Raw genomic sequence first — 21,535 nt, forward strand, 5'->3', positions numbered from 1 at the left:
TGCGGCGTGCCTAGCTCGCCCCGTCCGAGCCAAGGCCCCACGCCTCTGCTGGGGTGTCAGCAATGGGCATGGGTGCTGCCTGGACGGTGGAAATGCCACACAGTTACCTGATTTTAAGATGCTGCCCCAACAAAACTCACCCTTTCCTCAGGTGACCGTGTCCCAATCAACAGATGTGACTTCTAGGGACTTTTTAATTTTCTTTGAAGGAGATTTTTCTTTTCTCTAGTGAAAGATGAGTGCTGTGATTTCTAAGTCTTATCTGTTCATGTTAAATTTTTTTAGTATCTTTTGTATTAAAAATCAGGGTATTTTAATGCAGAAGAAGTAATAGAGAAGAAAGGTATGATTTTCTTTCGCGAATCAGTGAAGCAAGCAGGAAGCTTGTGGCTCATAGCTTATAAACATGCGGCGTGCGAGAAGGCCGTGTGGCAGTAGGGAGCACTTCTGTTGCGTGTGATTTCACACCAAACTCGGCCACTGACTGAATAAAGATGACTTGTCACGGGTGTGGTGGTGTGCTCTCCGCGGCCCTGTGCGTTACCGGCATGGTCACCGGTGGGAGATGCGGCGGATCCCCTGGGGGGGGGGGGTGGTGTCTGACGGGGGCACCGTCCTCCTGACACGGCTGCTGCGAGCGACGGGGCCGCAGAGCGTTTAAGCGCTTCCCGCGGTTACGCCACTTGCTTTTATAATCGGCGATAGAGCGCCTGGGGCAGGGCCGCGGTGCCCGGGGGCTGGCAGCCGCCGCGCTCCGCCTCGGCGGCCCGCCCTGCGGGGGACGTCACCGCCGCCATTTTTGAAGAGGGGCGGGGCGGAGGCCCGCCCTCCCCGTCGACGCGCCGTGGCCCCGCTTCCGTTCCCGGCGCGTCCATCCAATGGTGTGGGGCAGGCCGTGTTTTGGCGCCGAATGCGAAGTGGGCGCGCGGCGGCGGCGGGGAGCGGGCGGCGAGCAGGTGGGGAGCGCGCGCTAAGCGTAGCCCCGCGGCGCGGAGAGCGTCCCCCTGCCGGCGGGGCTGCCCCTCCCCTCCCCTCCGTCCCGTCATGGCGGCCGTGCCGCAGAACAACCTGCGGGAGCAGCTGCAGCTCTACTCGGCCCGCGGCGCCCTCAGCAAGCCGCCCCCGCCGCGGCACCGGCCAGCGTGAGTACCGCGGGGTCCCGGCGGGCGGCGGTGGCAGCGAGCTTCTGGGGAGCGGGAGGCGTCCGGGCGCTAACGAGGGGCTCGTCTCCTTCCAGGGGCTTTACCTTCAAGAAGACCTCCCCGGCCGGCGCCTTGCCCAGGGAGCCTCGGGGCCTCGCTGCCGCCGCTGCGTTAAGGGACAAGGACGTTAACACCTCCCTGGCTGCGCTCGCCTCCTCCCTCCCTGCCTCCAAGGACAAGAAAACACAAATCCAGGACTTCTTTCCAGCGGTGTCCGGTGCACGGGGCCTCGAGCCGGCCTGTGCGAGCCCGGCGCTTGCCAGGCCTCGGGAGGCGTCAAGAGGCCCCGCGGCCTCGGGAAACAGGAGCGTGGCCGAGGGGCTGCGCGGTGCTCCCGCCCGGCAGGCCGGGCCCGGTCCTGCCGCTGGCCCTGTCGTTACTGTAGGAGATGAGTGGGACGACATTGACGACTTTGATTTGTCAGGAATTGAAAAGAAGTATTGGAGAGTGCCAGTCCTCTCCCCCAAAGGGCAGCAGGCCGCTGGCAAGGCTTCCCAGAGGTCAAACCCTCGCCTGGACGAGCCGCCCGGGACCGCGGGTGACGTCACGGGGCCTCGCAGCCACGACGCTTCGGAGCACAGGGCGGCCTCTCCAGAGGCTGAGCAACGACCCTTGTCGCAGCAATCTCTGATTTGCCTTGAGGATTTGGCTCCCTGCAGCGGTAACAAGGCTGTGGGTGAGGGCCTTTGGGAGGATTTATCTGCTGACGTGATTTTGGATGATGACAGGGAAGAGGCTCACCCAGGTAATGATTTGTTTTAAAGTACCAGTGAGCTAGAAAAAAAATATGTTCGCGTTTGCACGCCAAGGGTGTGATTTTCAGAAATCGGAGCGATCTACATGCTCGTATCTGACAATCAGTCGTATGTGGATTTTATTTCGGTAACCGCAGCTTGTGAAGGTGCAGGGCTGTAAATACTGGAGCACTGTCTCTGTGGCAGAAGTAGCAGCTGGTTGCGTGGCAGTACTGGAGTTGCAAGACTTCCCATATGGCATTCCAGAAATGAAGAGCAACAATCCCTAGGGATGTTGCAGAAAGCAAAGCGCTTTTAAAATTCATACAAAAGATACATAAAATCATCTTATGTGTAAATGTATTGATGAGAAACATTAAAACAGAAAAAGAGATCTCTTGTGATTTAAATAAACACAAAACAAAAAAAACCTCCAACCCTCGATTATGACCAAGAAGTTCATGACCATCAGAGTGCTTCCTTGGCAGCTCTGGGTTCCTCTTGGCTTCTCTGTTTTATGTGCCTTACCTGTTATGTTTTTAAACTTTTGTTCTTTATTTGTGAAATTAATATGTTTATGTAACTGAATGGTATTGAGCACTGTTCTCTGATGCTGCCATTAAACTAAATGGTGAAAGGATTTGTGAATGTATTTTTCTTCTTAAGAATATTTTTTTATTCTCTTTCTGTGATAGGGATTTTAATATATTAATGATATTGGCCTTTCTTAATAGGATTTGTCTTATAAGGCATTGTCTTATAAGGCATTATACATGTAAATTTATCTTCTAATTCCACTATAAGGACTATGCTAGTTGATGAGTCTACACTCTTTTTAAGCTATCATTTAATATAACAATAGTTTTTTATAAAATATCTTGTAGGAAAATATACCTCAAGTTTTTTTCTTCTGACAGAGAAAGGCAAGCTATATATCTTTTCCACTTAAAAGAAGGTTTGTGGGGTTTTTGTCCATTTGTTTTTAATGGGGGAGGAAAAAGGAGCAGTAATTTTTTTTTTTTGTGTCCGTTTAAAGTCAGAAACTGTATTAAGCAAGTGTTCTGAATTCTGGCTAATAATCTTCTCCCTCTGTTCAGTTGCATTTTTGTTTAGACTAGAAGGAGTTTCCAGTGTTACCCAACAATATTAATATATTTCTCTTTCAGCTGCTAATGGTAAAAGTGGCGAGAGCCAGAAGCCAAGCAGCGATGAGAAGAACAGCCCCCCAGAACCGGATGAGGTTGACATTGAGTTGTTCGCAGGCACTGAGCTTGAAGAGGATGATTACTTGGATATCGTTCCACCCTCCCCTGAAGAAGAGCTGCCTTCCTTCTCACCTTCTGTAAAAAGCATTAGGTAAAACAAAGTCCACTGATAAAACTCTCTTTCTTTAGGATGATTTTAGAAAGTACCAAAAAAGACATGAAACTAGTGCTTGTTAAGAAGTTGCAGATTGAGTTGTTTGTGTCTTGGCAGGTTAGTGGTTGACAGCTGCTATTAATGTCTTATGAAATACTTTTTGTTTTATGGCCAATGTTTAAAGTGGCTTTTGCTTGAGAAAAAGCAGAGTTATTTTTCCTTTTGTAGTGGGAGGAAAAAACCAATATTGAAACAAGTCTGTACATGTTGGCACATAGGATGAGTTACAGACTGCTCAGCTACTTGTGTTTTAACTGGGTTTTCAGAAATTTTCAGAAATCTTTTGCACACATCTTAGATGCTGTTATTTTAAAAGATAACCTTCTCCTATGAAAATGCATTGATTTACAGTTATCTGTATTTTAATGACTTTTTGTTTTAATGTTAGTAATATTTTCAAAGAATCTCCTACCGGTGGAAGATCCACAGCTAGCTGCATTGAGTCCAAGTCTGGGAAGGTTGCCATAAGGCAGCCTGTTGCTGATGGTGATCCTAGTCTGGAGGATGCAGGTACATAAAACATTTTGAAATTTTATGTCTTGGATTTTGGGGATGGTTTGCAATTTCTTGTTCTGCGTATCCCATGTAATCTGAGAGCATTAACAGTGACCGATGGGGACAAGGAAGCAGGGAACCGAGTCTCGTACGGGGTTTTCAGATGTCGTGTATACATTGTGTAGACTCAGGGGCGTTGTCCGATCCTGATTCCAGGTTTCTCAGTACCAGTTTTTCTCAGTACCATGTTTCTGAGTTTCACTTGCAGAAGGGAAAGTTACCAAGTATAGGTGTGACACAACCTGATTTTAAGGCTGCAGGCCTTTCTTCTGAACGTATATAAAAATGTAGCTTATGGTGCTGTTCTACAGTGTCATTTAAAATTTAAAAATGCCCAGAGCAGTATGTTTATATTTTAAGAATGCAGTTCTGAAAATTAATTTAGTCAAGCTCCATCTTGTCATACTTTAGTGTACCTATAGCAAACTTCTGGTCAATTTGGGCCATTAGCTTGTTGCAAGAGGCCCCTTCTGACCACCAGGTAAATCGGAGTTCAGCAGGTGTAGCAGAGGCCAGAACTTAGTCCAAGGGATCACGCCCCCGGTCAAGGTCCCGTGCAGTTCATTGGCAAAATCCGGATGGTTTACTCATGTAAACTTCAGTGTTTTTTGGAAGTAAGTTTGAAAGAACTGTGGCAAGGTTTGGAAAATATATAGAGGTGGATAATTAAAAGGCAAGGGCAAAAATATGTAAGCTAGCTGAGTTTGTGCATGCAGAAACAGTTTCTTTATGCAAATGGACTTTCAAAAAATATATTGAAAGTAAATTATTTACCCTGACTTATTACAATTTACTGTCTTTTGGGAGAGTGGTATCATCTTGTTATATAGTCTAATAAAAGCTAGTATTACTGTATGCTAAAATACACTCCATCTAACAGATAAGGGCTTGCATTTGGAACAGCAGCTCTACGGTGTCATGGATGATATCTGTAAGCTGGTAGATGCCATTCCGCTTCACGAGCTTAAGTCTCTGTCATGTGCGAAAGAACTTCTCCAGCAGAGAGATCTCAGGTATGCTTTTGCAAGCAGTGTGCCGTGTTTCCACGCTCTGTGTGAAGCGGCCTCATGCCTGCAGGTGTCTCCATTGCACTGAAAAGATGGTACAGAAGGCTTTTTCAAAAGCTTAAAATTACTGACAAAATGAAGAAAAAAAGTTTAAAAAACCTGCCGAAAGTATTTACAATCCCAGTGTTCTGCCTGAAGAAAGGCTCAGTTCCACATTCAGCCTGAGGCACAGGTAGTCCTGTACCTTTTCTCTGGAAGGTGACTAGCACCAGATGCTTCCAAAGCAGCAGGGTGATGTGATACAACATCACACTGCCAGGTGTCATCCTGAGTTCTTGTAACCGCATGCATTCATTTAATGTTCTCTCTCTGAGACTCGCTATCACTGACTACGGTGATTATGACTTCTCCTACTATCTATGTACCAGTCATGTACTGCATGTAGTATGTACTACAGCCTGCTGCTTTATTTCTGTGTAATCTGATGATGCAGTATGTAGACAAAGTATTGCAGTTTGGGATTTTGTTTTGTTTTTTTTTTACTGGAGTGGGACTATGTGCTTTTTCTGAACACTTAGTAAAACTAATTTACTGTATTTCCTCTTATTACTGTAGTCAGTCATGGTCTTTAGAAGGGACATAAAAACATTATTTAGTTCAAGCATATGTTTACTTTTTTAACTTCAGGTTTGTGCCTCTAAGGTTTTTTGGGGTTTTTTTAATGCTCTACCTTGCCTGGATCAGTTCCTTGCTATGAGGAATTCTTTTATTTTAATGTTTGCAGTGAAGATGTAGTAATTTTGTAATTATTTTGTTCAACTGAGTTCTGGTATTATTCTCTCTTTCCTAGATTAGTTTGAAATATATTTAAAATACAGTGATACAATGTAACCACCATATGTTAATATTTTCAATAGGAGAGAGACAAAACTGTTTAACGTATGTTGTAGAACTTGATAAATCACTTCTTGTGACTAAATCATGACTTTTTTTCCTTCTTCCTTCCCTTGCCATATATCCCAGGAGAAAATTAGTAGCTAATTCTGTCACTTTGAACAAAAGTAGCATAAACACCACCTTCCCTAGAAACTGGAAGGCCTGTGTGGAGCAGGGCCCTTGTGTGTGTCCGGGTACTGCTCTGTGTTCTGGTCTGAACTGGAGCTTCAGTTCTGACAGAAACTCACCAAAATCCACAAACCTCCCATCTATGCTTTCTGGGACTGTTAATTCAAGAAATTTTTCTACCAAAAAAAATCAAACCTTGGATACCTCTTATGCTTCAAAGCAAAGTATTGAGGACATCACCTGCCCAGAAACTACAGCACTGTCTTCTTCCAAAGTAAATGGCAAAGATGGAGTTTCCCTCAGCCTCTGTTCTGAGATGTCCTTCGACAGCAGCTGGTGTGAAAAACCAGGGGTGAGAAACGGTGAAAACCATCATCTGCTGGAGAGGCCTCTTACAAGCACGGGTCTGAAAGGTCAGAGCAAAGCTCCTACTGGCATTCCTGCAGAAGACAGTTTAGGTATAAATGATACAGACTTTGACCTTGATCACTTTGATATTGATGATTTTGATGAGGGCTGGGAGAATTCAGTGAATGTTTCAGCACCTGAAACGCCATCTATGCCGTTGTGTCAGCCCGTCAGGGAAGGGCCACCTGCCAAATCGCTCTTGTCAAAGATAATGTCCAGAGCCAAAGGATCTGCTGTCGTATCAAATCCTGCTGCTCCGAAATCAAGCTTCTTGATGGCAACAAAGAACTGTTCAGGTAAATTATGCTCATTAGGATTACTGTCTTTCCCTCTTTAAATTTTTATTTACTTATTTTTAAACCTGAGGCCAAGTAACTTACTGTAGATTACATCAATGCCTTTTATTTCTGTGGAAATTTCTTTTGTTTTCTCTTTGCAAAGTCATCTTCTGGTTTTTATCCTCCAAGTGATGCCAAACTTCTTGAATATTTATTTGCCATGCAGGTTGCAGGCTGCTGTGAAGATGAAGCTGCTAAAATTGGAAACTAGAATGTTTCTGTGTTTTAATTAAATAATTACTCTGTGGTTGTACAGCTTTGAATCAACAACAGTTTTAGCTGTTGATGCAAAATGCTCAATAATGGGCAGCTGTTGCAGCAAACCTAATCCCCCTGGGGCACGAGGGTGGGTCAGTATTATTTGTGGTTACTGTAGGAACGGGTTGGTAAAGGGGGAGGTGAAGATGTTAACCCGTTTCATCAGCGTCTCCGTCGCTGATTCGGCTAGCACCTGCTGCGAGGTACCCATGGAGCGGGAGCCTCTTCCTAGTTGTGACAGAGGTGAAGTTTGTCAGTGTAAGACTAGGCATTTCATGCAGTCGTGGGTAAGAAGCTTGTTTCCAGAGACTTGCATATAATCAAAATTCACACTTTAGCCGCTCTTAAATTCTAGATGAATGCCATTTTTTTTTTTTTAAGTAAGTCATGATTTGAGTTTAAAAGGTTTAAAGGGTTGAAGTGGTGGCTAAGCCGCCTGTTACAGTGAAGCAGTTTAATGTTGCAAGAGGGATAGCGCAACTTGGTATTGTAACTTACTGTAAGTACATTTTCTTTGTCTGCTAGATCCGTCAGTTAATAACCCTGCACTAGAACGTTTCAGGGGTATGAAGTTTTCCCATTCTGAAGAAATGATGAATATATTTCACAAAAAGTTTGGTTTGCACTATTTTCGGACGAATCAGCTGGAGGCCATCAATGCTGCTCTTCTGGGTGAAGATTGTTTCGTCTTAATGCCCACTGGTATGTATCTCCAAACGCCATGCAGCTGCAGGCTTTTGAGGTCTGGCACACCCTTGAGAAATAAAGACCTGAAGCTCCTTTTGCAAGGCCCGTGACACACTTTTCTCTGCCGTCGTGGAGGTGGCAATAAGTTGTGCTGCTTGAATTCTGTGGCTCCAGGATTTCTGGAATATTGTATGCACTGTGGTATTTTGAACAAGGTGATTGCACTTCTGCCTTCCATAATATTTCACACGATCACTCTTCCTTCTCCTCCAGGTATCACGTTAGAGGCAGTAGTTGGTAAAAGTTTATTGTTTATGAAAGTGCTGTAAAATGGGAAGTAAGAAATAAGTCTCCCCTCTTCTGCTCCTTCGCCACGCTGTCTCCCTTTCCTCTTGATATCTGACATTTGTTGTGCTCCGTTTAACCATTACAGGTGGTGGTAAAAGCTTGTGCTACCAGTTACCAGCGTGTGTCTCTGCTGGAGTCACTATTGTTATCTCTCCACTGAGGTCACTGATAATAGATCAAGTTCAGAAACTGAAGACTTTAGATGTAAGTTCAAACAGCTTTATTCAGTTAAACTGCAGATAAGTGAATTAGAAATCTGAAATTTTACAGCAAATCTTATGTGTCTCAAATATAAACTGCACAAATTGATTAGATGGAAACTGTTAAAAGGCACACAAAGTTGTCTAGGAAGAACTAAATTAGATGAACTAGAATATCTTGGCAGTCTAACTGCTAAATGTATTGATGCTCATGTACATTTGCTATTGGAACTTAGCTTTCAAGTACAGATGCCCGATTCTTAGATTCTGAGAGTCGTGTTTAGACACCTCAATGGGAGCGGCCTAGCTCTGCAGCAGAAATAAGCACTAACAATTTCGGAGCTAGAAGGGTTCTGGAGATGGTATGCATTTCTAGAAAAGTAATAGGCAGAGAAAAGAAATGCAAATGCAGATGATGTGTGTTCCTAAGGCTGACCACTTACAAGCTGCTTTTGCCGAAGTGAAGCGTCTTTTTCATTCTTAGTGTAGTATTGAGAGATCAGGGAAACAAAGGTGGATAACACATTTTTAGGGCAAAAATACAGAGATGTTTTGGGATATGAGACCGAAGGGACTATGATGCAGGGTTTTGAAGGTCAGACAAATCCTTCTCTCATCAAGTATGGTTTTGATAGTCTAACTAGACAGGGCCCTCAGATGGTTGTCCACCAGTTAGTGACTACTGCACAACGCTACGCTTTGGCCACACTCTTCGCTCTTTCTGGCGTTGTGGGCTGCCGTGGCTGTAAAAGTCAAGTAAAGTGGCTCTGTGACTCCTGGGGATTTGTAGCTGCAGAAGGTATTTCCTCTGCAGAGCTGCAGCTGTCTCTCGTGAGAGGAAGAGGAGGCAAGCAGGCAGAATTGGCTCTGTTGGTGTGACCTATTCTTACATTGTTTTTGTCCTTAGGATCTAGGTCCTTTGTTACTATTTAGCATGAATAGTAAATGATACTTTCAAATTTAATATTAAATTGCTGCTCCAAGTTGTATTCAATCTCTCCTTGTGCAATGTTGTTCTATGTTTGTGGGCACTGTTATTGAGGGCATTATCATGTTTTTGTGCTGCTTGGAAATTTTGTTTCTTATTTTAAGATCTCTGTTTTCTGAATTCATTCTCAAACTTACAGTGTATCGCATCTATTTACTGGAAAGAGAGTCCAAAGAAAGCAGACATCCCCTAAAGTCAGCTATTGGTCTGCTGGTAGAATTGGGAGCAGAAGAATAGAATTTGGCTTATAGTCTTTTGGTTTTATCATTAGAAAAATTCTGTGATTTCCACAGTACGGTGGGTGTTCAAATACTATCTATAATTACATGAAGAAGCATTGAAAATGCTATGTTTGTTGAGGATAGTAAATGCATATACTTTTTTATCTGGTAGTCCTACATCTAGTTATAAACATCTCTGGCGGTTCTTCTGTTTTGTGCGTATTAAAACTGCATATATTTTTTTAACATAGATTGCTGCAACATACCTGACTGGTGATAGAACAGATGCTGACGCTTCAAAAATATATATGCAATTGTCAAAAAAAGATCCTGTAATAAAGCTTCTGTATGTTACACCTGAGAAGGTTTGTATTTAATTTGAATTGTAAAATCACAGAGGCAACAAGAGGAGGATTACTGTGAAGTATTAAAGGGGAAACACTGAACTTAGGGTAGGCTTCTTAGCAAAAAAAATTGCTAAACATTTTTTAGATAATTCAGTAAGACTGTACAGATATAACTAATTTCAATCAATAATTAACGAAGAATGAGAACTGACTATGTCTATACAATCTAAATTGTTAAAACAAAACCCCCATGCCCATCCATTTCACTACACCTTACTAAATATTGGTGGCTAATGCTGTCAAGTAGCTATTAGAATCTAAACTACTATGAATAGATAATACAGGAAAAAATATGTAACTGTCAAGGTAATACATGATTGTCAAAAGATTGCCTTGTACTTAATTATATGCTGCCTTTAAAAATCATGTTATTCTACAAGAGCTTTAGAAGAGCGGACTGTTTAGTGTGCTGATTACGTTTCTTTCTTCAGCACTGCTTCATGACATAAGTCATTTCAATTTACTCAGATTGTAGGACCTCTGGATAGATGATCCTAGAACCTTCCAGTAATCCCACACCAGCTGCTTCGTTGTCAGTTAAAATGAAGCTGATTGCCATCCTCTTTATGCCTTCAAGCTATACTTGTGCAGTCAAGATTAACTTTGCTGTACAGAACAATTGTTTGTGTATTCATAGTCAGGTAGGGTGACACTTTGCTCTGTTAGTTTGCTTTCTAATGCCACTGGTGGATGTTTACCTAGGTTTGTGCAAGCAGCCGACTGATGTCAGCCCTGGAAAATCTCTACAACAGGCAGCTCCTAGCACGTTTTGTCATTGATGAGGCCCACTGTGTCAGCCAGGTAAAAACCTTGATTTGTTTTTCGAAATGGCAAAAGACTTAGTTGGAGCATCTTACTCAGTTACACTTAAATTTTGTTTTTAAACTAGTGGGGTCATGATTTTCGACAAGACTACAAACGACTGAACATGCTCCGCAAGAAGTTTCACTCTGTTCCTATGATGGCTCTTACTGCCACTGCTAACCCCAGAGTACAGAAGGACATTCAGAATCAGCTTGAGATGCTAAAACCACAAGTGTAAGTTGCTCAGCAGTTTCCTGAAACAATTTGTGCTGCAGAAATTTTGAGTGGAAAACTTAGTAAAGTAAGAAAAGCATTACAGGTCCATCTGAAATACTTATACAGTTGTATCTGATTAAATGAGAACATATGCATGGAATTTAATATGAGTTATATGCAAAATATTGAAGTAAGAAGACAAAAACTTGCCAAACTCTTCCTTGCATGATTAAGGAAGCTGTTTAATAGAAAATAACATAATGACACTTTCTATGTTGCTGACAAAATGTGCAAGTTGTATTTTAGGATGCTTTTTATGAGACTGCTGGAAAACTGCAAAAGCTGGAAGTGTTTTATAATTAGCATTGGCAGTAACATAGACAATGAGGTACCACGGGGCCTGGATTGTGTTGTAGTGTTTTCATTGTACACAATGGAAAACTAAAGCATTCTGTTTTGTTGAATTTCTTATTTTAGAAATGTATTTTAGGGTAGAAGGAGGGAGGTGACGCTATATTTTGCAAATTTGATCAGTCAAATGTGGATGCTAGTATTCAAAAGGAAAACGAAGGCGAGGCAAATCGCTGTATGTGGTTGGTTTATGGGCATTTCTTCCTTCCACATAGTGGCATGTAGCTTTGGTTTTCTCACAGCCACAGGAGAAATGCAGGAATTTTAGACCCAAAGGATGAGTGATGTGAATCTCTGTGGGCATAGTGGAACAATAATTCCTTTGTAGATAATGCAGAACAAGTAGTGGTTAGTTGAATTTGGGACATTCCAGTCAATACCTAGCTTGTTGAAAGGATTATTGCACCCATAAAGCTGATGAGCAGCCATGAACTGTCATGTTTTAGGTTTACAATGAGCTTCAACAGGCATAACTTGAAATACGATGTATTGCCCAAGAAGCCAAAGAAGGTGGCAATGGATTGCTTGGAATGGATTAAAAAATATCATCCACGTGAGTACTGAGTGGTATAGTGTGCTCGCGTGCATTTTTATGAACTACTTTTTAAGGTAGGAAAAGCTTTTATTATAATGCTGTAAAAATGCCAAACTTGTGCCTTTTTGTAAGTGACTAATATATTTACAAGAAAAAACAAGTTGGAGGCAAAAATTATATTACTGGTAATGGCAGTCAGATTTATGGGCTTCCTAAACTTAAGGGTTCAAGTTAAGATGGAAAAGTAAATTATGGTAATGCTCTTGAGTAATCTTTTTGGATGTTGCCAGGCCTTTTAGCATCATGTCTTCAGAGTTTTATAAAGGTCATCTAATACCCATACTGTTTTAATTGTTTAATTCTGTTGGTCTGCTTATCTGTGGTTCCACTTCAAGATATCTTCAGAGATTCCTGTCTCTCTAGGCTCACTTTGGGAGTCCTGCAGCTCCTGCTGCTGGAAGCTGACTGCACCAAGCTCCCTTCATAGCTTCTCTAGTGCTGTAACCTAGTATGTTATTGACTAACCTCTCTAGCGTTTGATTTATGTAGTTCTTTATTCATGTATTTTAAATCCTAAGATTGTACAACACTGAGCAGGAAAACTTCTTGATTCCACCTTACCAAAAAAACCAGGAAATGGAGTGGTGTTAATAAAATTACTTTTCTTTATTATTAAGCAGTTATTACATTACACTTACCAACCTCTCCCTACTGGAATAAATGTATTTGCTTGACAGGTATGGCTGTTAAGCAAGTGAAAGGGAACAGAGCTGTTTTGTAGCACAAATCATTTTTTATATATTTGCAGATGACTCTGGAATAATTTATTGCCTTTCACGTCACGAATGTGACACAACAGCAGCTGTTCTGCAGAAGGAAGGTCTTGCTGCACTTGCCTATCATGCTGGCCTCCCTGACTCCAACAGAGATCTGGTACAAAAGAAGTGGATTAATCAAGAAGGATGCCAGGTAAAAGAAAAGCAACTGTGGGGAAAAAAGTGAATAGAATTTAGAGGACTTTCATCCCTCTTGGCCTAGTAAATGAAAGCGGAGTTGTGTAACATTATTGCCAAATCGGATGCAGTATTAAATAACTGATCTGAACAGATCTGCCAAAACACATTAGCCATCTTTTTATTGAGAGTTTTACAAATCAAAGACTGCAGCACTGCACCAAGGTATGATACTCCAGGAGGAAGGAACTGAGCAGTACAAGGCTTCTGAAACAGTTCTAGGCATGCTGCTGAATTGTATATTGAGACTCAGATTTGGAGTTTTCCCTTTGTCTGGAATAGCTGTCCTGAAATGAAAGGTGGTTTTGCTGTTTTGTACTCGTCTTGCAGTGTTACAAGTGAAATTCTAGGTTCTGCACAGTTTCATAATCCTGACTGCCTGTCTATTTTCAGTGCAGAGTGCTGCATGAATAACTCTATGTAACAAATTATTATTTCCTTCCCAGGTTATATGTGCAACAATTGCCTTCGGAATGGGAATTGATAAACCTGATGTACGCTATGTTATCCATGCTTCTCTTCCTAAGTCTATAGAAGGTTACTATCAAGAATCTGGCAGAGCTGGACGAGATGGTGAAATGTCTCACTGTCTGCTCTTCTACAGCTATAGTGATGTAACCAGACTTAGAAGGCTAATACTGAGTGAGTTCTCATGTTTGTAACTTAATGGAGGCAATATTAAAGTCGTCACATAGTCACTGGTCTCTGTTGCATTTAGACTGTGTTATTTTTTCATTTTGAAGTGCTGTATGTAGTGTGGTATTGCAAAGATGGGAGAACTGTGCATCTTTACCTGAACGGTTTTCTGTAATGAAAGATTTTTGTCACTTGTACTTAATTTTAGTCAAAAACCTTTTGCTTCATACATATCCATCTCTTGATTCTTGTCATTCTAGTCTTATTTCCCTTCTCCATTCTTTAAAACTTCAGAGGTAAAATCTGTCTAGGTTATTGCTGTACTAACCTACTCATCTTTCTTTAAGCAAAAAAGAATATTGCATTTTGTCTATCTGATAATATATGAAAATGCAGAGGCACAGATTTAACAAATACAATTTAATTTATTGCATTCCAGTGGAGAAAGATGGAAACAGTCACACAAGACAGACCCACTTCAACAACCTGTACAGTATGGTTCATTACTGTGAGAATGTAGTTGATTGCCGGAGAATTCAGCTTTTGGCCTACTTTGGGGAAACTAACTTTAATCCCACCTTCTGTAAAGATCACCCAGAAGTAATTTGTGATAACTGCAGTAGAAAGAAGGTAAAAATCATAGCCCTTATTTATCGTGGTGTTAAAACTGATTTTGCATTTAGGTGCATTAGAAAGTGGTTACGTAACATTCAGGAAAGCAAATGGAGAAAACGAATAAGATGTCTTATATTTTTGTGACACTAGATGCTTCAAATTATTTCCAGGGTTTAACATAGATTAGAATTACACATACTATCCATGGACTTACGATGCTCCTATTTCTGTCAGAGGAAAACTAGTGAGGTGTAAGGATGTTCCTTAGTGTTGATTTTTTTTTTTTTTTTTTTGCTACAGCTCTTATAGGAGATAGGAGCTAATGTAAGATCCACTGGAATGGCTATGGGGAAATCCCATCAACTGCGTACTCTGAAGTTTTCAAGGCAGCTTTGTGCCACAAGAGTAGTGCGAGTGCCACGTTAGGAGGTGTACACTGCTTGAGGTGGCCCAAGGATTAGGGCTTGCTCATCAAGGATTGCAGCAAACTTGTCAGCAGCATGAACAGGACTAGAAGAGAAGATAGCTGTTGAAGCAGACAGGGAAGGGTTACTGGTCTCTATAAACCAGATGCGTTTTATACCTGATGGTATTGCTTCTCAGTCCTGTGTTTGAAGCATTACCTTACATGGCTGTGATTGTAACAAAAATTGACTAGAAAAATGCATATTCAGTCCACTCTTCTCAATTTAACGTGTATTGGAAGTGTAAGTTCTAGTGTATGGCAGCAGAATAATTATTGGAATGTTTTCTGAGCAATTTACCTTGATTAACCAGTATTCACACAGCAATCTTGCAGCTCATTCTATAGAATTAACACAACAGAGATTATATACAAGCAGTTGGTATGTATTAGTACATTTTTCAGAGCATTATCAAATCCATAATTCCTGTGACTATATTGTATCACTGTAGGTGTGCTAACTAGAAAATCACTATTTCTCTGTTTGGAACAAAATTAATTCATGACTGGAAAAAAAACCTCAATAATGAAAAACAAGGTTGTCAGTAACAACTTGCATTAGGACAGAACTACATAACATTGCTTCTTAATCAAGTCTATTTTAATAGGATTACAAATCAAGAAATGTAACAGATGAAGTGAAGAGCATCATAAGATTTGTACGAGAGCATTGTGGACAAATGGGACGAATAAATGCAAAGAGAAATACAGGTTCTGGAAGATACACGTTGAATATGATGGTAGACATTTTCTTAGGTAAGTACTGTTCTCTGGAAACAAGACCTAAATAGACTTGGTGCATAAATTCCTGACTAAGTATCAGGAGGTCTGAGTAAATACCAGCAGTGGTTTAAAAGAAGATATATTTTTGCAAAATGATTCTTCCCAGGAATCTCTTGGTGGTAAATGATCCAAAATAAATGAGAGTAAAGCTTTAATCCGTTTCAGGTTGCTATAGTGATAATATTAGTTTTCTGGTGGTGCTTGGAGTGTCTGGTGCTTAAATGCATGGATTTTTTATGTGCGTAGACTATGGGATACCCTTGGGAATCATCCACAGGTCTGTAACTACGTACGTATGTAGGCTTTCTAATCGCAGGCTAATCCTGTGATTTCTGTTGCACAGGTACAAAGAGTGCGAAGATTCAGTCCGGAATATTTGGGAAGGGAGCTGCCTACTCAAGGCATAATGTTGAAAGACTGTTCAGAAAACTGGTCTTGGACAAGATTCTGGATGAAGACTTGTATATCACAGCTAATGACCAAGCAGTAGCATATGTAATTCTAGGAGAGAAAGCTCAGGCTGTGCTAGATGGCTCACTACAGGTGTGTAACAATTAATTGGTTTTTATTCTCTAATGTATTGTTTTAAGGTACGTGCTACAGTCTTTTTGTAGCATATACCCCAGGATCGTTTAAAAATAGTTTGCCGTCCAGCTGAAGTACAGGAGCTAATCTTTAGCAGATGCAGGGAATGGAATCAAAGAAGCCTAATTTCTAGTACTGTATTCTAATGATAATGTTGTGAGGCAAAAGGTGAGTTGGAAAGGACCGGAGAGGATTAAATCTTTCTCTTGTCCCCCCATGCATCTGATTCCAGCTTAACAAGAAAGAAAAGTTATGACCAACACAGAAAAAGCTAGCTAAGGAAAAAAGAAGGAACAGTGCTACCTTCTCCTGCATTTTCTGCTCTATTTTTTTCCAGTCACTGGTGAGCTCTGATGGAAAATGCACTTCAAGAAGGTCATGGAACCAGTCCCAGAATTGCCTGAGGCGATGTCTCCTCTGCATTAGTGCTGTCTTTGGTGAAGAGAAGAGCCAGCAGCATTAGACCTAGTGACCTCTGTTTAAAGCTAGCTGTAAATTGGTTTCTCAGGACTTTTTCCCTGTGTTGTGTATAGTCTGCTAGTTCTTAGTAGAAGAAACCTGGGGGTGGTTGAGTAGCCTATAAAAAAAAAAAAAACAAACAAAACACAACACACCAAAGAAAACCACACACAAACAAACATTTAAGAAGTGTATACTGGGTAAATAGCTATTTTTGGTCCATCAAAGGATACTTTTGGTTTCCTTCACTGTTTTCCTGTATTATCAGTCAATCTTCTAATGATGGCTCCGCAGTAGCTCCCCTGACAGAATTTATTGATTGGCTTATTTTAACAGGTGGAGTTTCATGAAACGGAAAGTGCCAGTGCCATCAGAAAGCAAAGGGCTTCCGTGGCAAAAATGTCACAGCGGGAAGAGATGGTTAAAAAGTGCCTTGGGGAACTTACAGACACATGCAAAACACTTGGGAAAGTCTTTGATGTGCATTACTTCAATATTTTCAGTACTTCAACTCTAAAGAAAATAGCAGGTAACGTCAGTTTTTCATTACTTGGAACCCCTGTCGGCAGTAGACTGCATGTGCAATTGTAGCCTTTTCTGACAGAAATAATCTATGGTTTCTGACATTTAGCGAGAACAGGTTTAAGTACATGTAACAAAGTGAGTCCTGTGGGAGTAGCTGACACAGCAGATTCCTTGGAACTGCAGTTTATGCTGTAGCAGTCCTGCTGGGTAGGCACAAGAGCCACCCAAGTAATCATACAGCAAAGCAAACTTTGAAGCATTTTCAGAGAAAACTTTTGGACTAGTTTTCATGTGAACCAACTAGAAGCAAATCTGCTAGAATAAAGGCTTACTTCCTTAAGGACTTAATGTGTAGAGTGGCACTAAAAGGAATTAATTTCCTCCAGAATACTCTACCATGATCTCTCTTTAAAAAAAGTTTGTCTGTTAGACATGTCTAATTGGCACTTTGTTACATTACAGAAACCTTGTCATCTGATGTGGAGGTTTTACTGCAGATTGATGGTGTCACAGAAGACAAACTGGAAAAATATGGTGCAGAAATAATTAAAGTGATGGATAAGTACTCGGAATGGACCATAGCAGGTTTAGTATACCTTGTACCTAAATGTGTACTTTCCTCTTTAGTACCCTTCTTTCCTCCTCTATCAGAAGTTTCACTCAAAAGTTACCTTGTTTTAAATACAAATAACTAATTCTTGCAAAACTGCAAGGTAATAATTACAAAAAGGGAGCAATTGCACACTTTCAGAACAAAGATCTTTGCTATCTTCTCACTAGTTAAATTCAGTGTATCTGAAAGGCTTAAAAAAGGAAAACGAGAACTAAACAAACTGCTCTGTTTGTAACCTATTAGTTATTGAGATATATGTAATATGCTTAGTTATAATAATTCTGACCATAAGTTTAAAGGTCTTGCATCTCCTGCATATTTTTACACCTGCATCTACTATGTATGGGGTAACATTGTAGCTTGGCAGATAATCAATAACTACTACCTTTTATTTTTCATAGTGATTGCGGTCAGCAAGTTCAGGTCTTCACTGACTAGCCCTTGCTCAAATGCAAAGAACTTTCAAAGCTAAGTGTAAAAAACAAAAAAACAAACAAACAAAAAAACCCACCAAAACCAAACAAAACAACAACAACAAAAAAAACACCAAACCAAAAAACCCCCAAAACCAACCAACCAAAAAACCCAAAACTATCAGGTCAGAATGGTAGTATTTTAGAATGCCTTTGCACAGCTCTAACCTTATATATGTAGTTCAGCTCAGTGGAGAACTGAGTCCTGAAGCTAGTAAATCTGGTAACTTCATGTGAGCATTGCATGTAGTGTATGTTATAATTAGAATATTTAATACAGCTTGGCTATCAGATTTGACATTGGGGCCTACAATTTTAAAGTGATTCATGCTTACTTTTAAGGAGCTTGTGCTTTCATACACTGCAATGTGAATAAATGCATGGCTACAAACCTGATTTAAGTATTTTATTCTACTGCCTGTGCAAAGAATTGTGTCCCTCTCGATCATGACTGATTGAGAAGGCACTCTCAGCTCTGAGCCTTTCAGTGTCTCCTGGTGCTGTTTTTTAAAAATAAGTGCCATTTTTGACTGTAATATTTATGGTATATTCCATAATTCTTTCCATCTGACATGGGAAAGAGAGTGTAAAGGCAGAAAGCCCAGTGTTACCAAAATAGTTTAGACAAGAAGCCAAGCTAGAGAAAATAGGACTGGCCAGTATTCTTTTCTGTAGATAACGTTAGGACAGAAGGCAGTTTTAGTTTACACCAACCTATGAAAGAGTTTTAGCTGAGCCTGGAGCATCACCAGGATGAAGGCAGTGCAAAGGATGACTTGAACAGCAAGGACAGAAGTTTTGGTCCAGTCAGTGTGTTCTGGCTGACAGTTCTGACTAGCCCAGGCAATGTCTTGATTTCAGTAGTTTAACTCACCATCTATCTGTAGAAGATGCTGCCTGCCAAAGCGTGGACACGGCTACAGGAAGCACCGGCACACCTGCGAGCGATGAAGAAACAGAAGATGTAGTTAGAACCTCAAGCTACTTTTGCAATAATGCAAACCAAAGAAAGAAAAGGAAAAGGCTGCCAAACTTCAGAGAATCAAAGAGGAAAAAAACAAGTAATGGTGGCAGCCAGCAGTTTTATCCCAAAGGGTATGTTGCTTGTGGTCATTTGTAACTTCTCTTTGTCCATAATAGCATCATGATGATCCCAGGACTGCACTGTTCTCCTACTGTGTTTTCATGAGTAAGTATGGACTTTAAGAATGGCATTAGAATTATCCAGGTACCTGGAAAAAGCAGCTCTACTTCAGCTTTCTAGCATTTTCTGTTTAAAAAGCTCCTGGTGAGGAAGGGTATTTAACAATTATCCTTTGTTTCTCACTCTTGACTGCCACAAGCTAAGTAGTGACGCTAAATTTCAGTGTGCTGACATAGCCATTATTACCAGGCTGACTGGATTCTGTGCTTGGAAACATAAAGATGGCTTGAAACTTCAAAGATTTGATGGAATATTTGAACTTCAGTTCCTAGTTCCTTGTGAGTTCAGAACTCATCCTTCCAATTGTACTGTACAAGGTAATGCCTGCATCAAGACCACAGCATTTGGATCCAGGAGTCTGGCTGGTCTTGAGCTTCTACAGCAGATGCACCACGAAACTATCACAGGGTGATGAAAGAGCCAGGCTGGGCCTCATCCTTTGAGTCGATGACCTTATTTTAGCAGTTCATGTAGTTATTAGTCTGGTAACTCAAGTAGTAGCAGTTTGTGCTGAAGGTCTGTGCTTCAAAACATGATAATTAATCAGTGCTGAAAGGGAATGAACGAAAAAGGAGAAATGGCTGAAGTTCTGCCCTCCCCAAACCCTCTTTAAAAAACGGGGTGGGGGGAATGACATTAGAAAACTTGAGCAGCAAGTTCTTCTCTGGGTTTAATAGTCATGCCTTTTCAATGTTTGCTGTGCTCATAGCTTCTCGTGCACAAAAAGGAAGTAAATTAAAGTTGCCAGTACAGTGGTACGGTCAGGTTACTTAATCGCTCAACCCAGAAATTTTACCTCGCTTGGTAGATGAGAACATGAGGTACACATGAGCAGTTATGCAAACAACCCACCCACATCTTGCATTTTTGAAATAATTCTTTGAATGGGGTTTTGTTCAGTCTATAAGTGTCATAGAAATTGCGTTATCTGTCAGCCGGGAGGAGTTCAGGCCATACGGAAGAGTAGCTCTAAATGGTACTAAGGTGCTCTCCAAAACATTCTGTAAAATCCCCACCTGAAGAGTCATCCCTGAATTTTAAAGACTGTTAGGTTTTGTTGGTATATTAACTACTTACATTTTACTGCTTTCATGTTGCATTCATCATCAAAGAGGAAATATGGTCTACCTTATTAAAACTCACTGCTTTCTGCCATTGTCTGTTCTTTCCAAGGATGCCTCCTTCTCCGCCTTGTTTTTCCTCATTCTGGTCTTTGTTTTTTGTAGCAAATAGCAGTTCCCAGCTTAGTAGGTTTTACTCACACCCTTTTCACCTTCCCGTCTACTAAAATATTAGTCATTAAATGCTGTTGACCCTGAAGTGTCACTTAATGTTGATATTCTAATTGGATTAATAGGAGTCACATTGGTTCAGCATTCTCTGTCCCTGTTGCAGCTGCCGCTTGCCCTAAGGCAAATGCCAGAGCAACAGCTACACTCGATTTACATTTCAAAGGTATTTTTGCAGCCATGTGTATTTGTATTTAAAAAAGAAAAAAAAATTAAAAATGAAAGGATAGTCTAGAAAACCTAATGATGGTGTATATGTAAGTACACCATGAGTGTAGGGAATGTGGCAAGTAAAGCAGATGTTTGATGTGTACCTTCTCTCTAAATTTTGCAGTGGTTACAGCAAGTACAGAAGGACTAAAAGGCTGCCTAGCTCAAAGGCTCCAGCTTCATCCAGTTCAGCATCATACAGTGTTAGTGCCACACAAGGAGCTGCTGGAAAGCTGGGGATTATGGCACCACCGAAACCCAAAAACAGACAGTTCCTTCAGCCTTCATACTCAATACTGTAACTAGGAAATTGTAAATACTGTACAAAAACAACCCCTGAAGATGTAATAGTTGTTTATTAAATTTTTGTTTCATTTGCTAAACAATCTGAGCCTTGTACATTTGTCGAGTACAAAACTCTCCTTAAATAAATGTTTTTAAACTCGTAAGTTTATTTGGACCTTTGTTTACAGCAGAAAGAAACAGAATCATGACCGGTTCTAGAAACCCTACTACCTCAGGGCTGCGCTTGAGGTCCCAGGGGAGAAGCGGTTGCTGGCGCTGTGCGTCCCAAAGCGGCGGTTGCCTCTGCTCTGCCTCGCTGCTTGCGCAAGCACGGCAGAGCCCCACGGCCGAGCTGCTCTTCTGTTCACCCGATGTATAAAATATAATTAACGTTTCTAAGTGGCAAACTTTATTCCCCTGGGGCTGGGGCACTTCCTGGGCCTGTCTTCCCCAGGCGTGCTTTTTGTTGTGTTGTGTTGTTGGTTTTTGTTTTTTTTTTTAACCCAAACTGTGATGTTGTTGTGACGCGGACCCCTCCGGGGCAGGCCTGGGCCCCCGGCGCCAGCCCCAGGTGGGCTC

At 41.2% G+C, this 21,535-nt stretch overlaps 1 protein-coding gene across 1 annotated transcript; it reads left to right on the forward strand.

The window, feature by feature from the left end:
* Positions 1-1,044: 1,044 nt before the first annotated feature.
* On the forward strand, positions 1,045-21,025 carry BLM (BLM RecQ like helicase; the record flags this gene model as incomplete). The annotated part of the gene is made up of 21 exons (XM_082005044.1): positions 1,045-1,142; positions 1,238-1,947; positions 3,103-3,292; positions 3,744-3,865; positions 4,791-4,923; positions 5,941-6,686; positions 7,512-7,688; positions 8,107-8,225; positions 9,682-9,795; positions 10,540-10,638; positions 10,727-10,875; positions 11,715-11,821; positions 12,612-12,772; positions 13,263-13,458; positions 13,892-14,082; positions 15,139-15,286; positions 15,657-15,856; positions 16,694-16,886; positions 17,345-17,467; positions 18,856-19,063; positions 20,796-21,025. The coding sequence occupies 21 exons, from the start codon at positions 1,045-1,047 to the stop codon at positions 20,971-20,973; spliced, it is 4,362 nt and encodes a 1,453-aa protein (XP_081861170.1). The 3' UTR covers positions 20,974-21,025.
* Positions 21,026-21,535: the final 510 nt, after the last annotated feature.

Source organism: Phaethon aethereus (genome assembly GCF_964289735.1).
Source record: "Phaethon aethereus genome assembly, chromosome: 12".
Lineage (NCBI taxonomy): Eukaryota > Metazoa > Chordata > Aves > Phaethontiformes > Phaethontidae > Phaethon > Phaethon aethereus.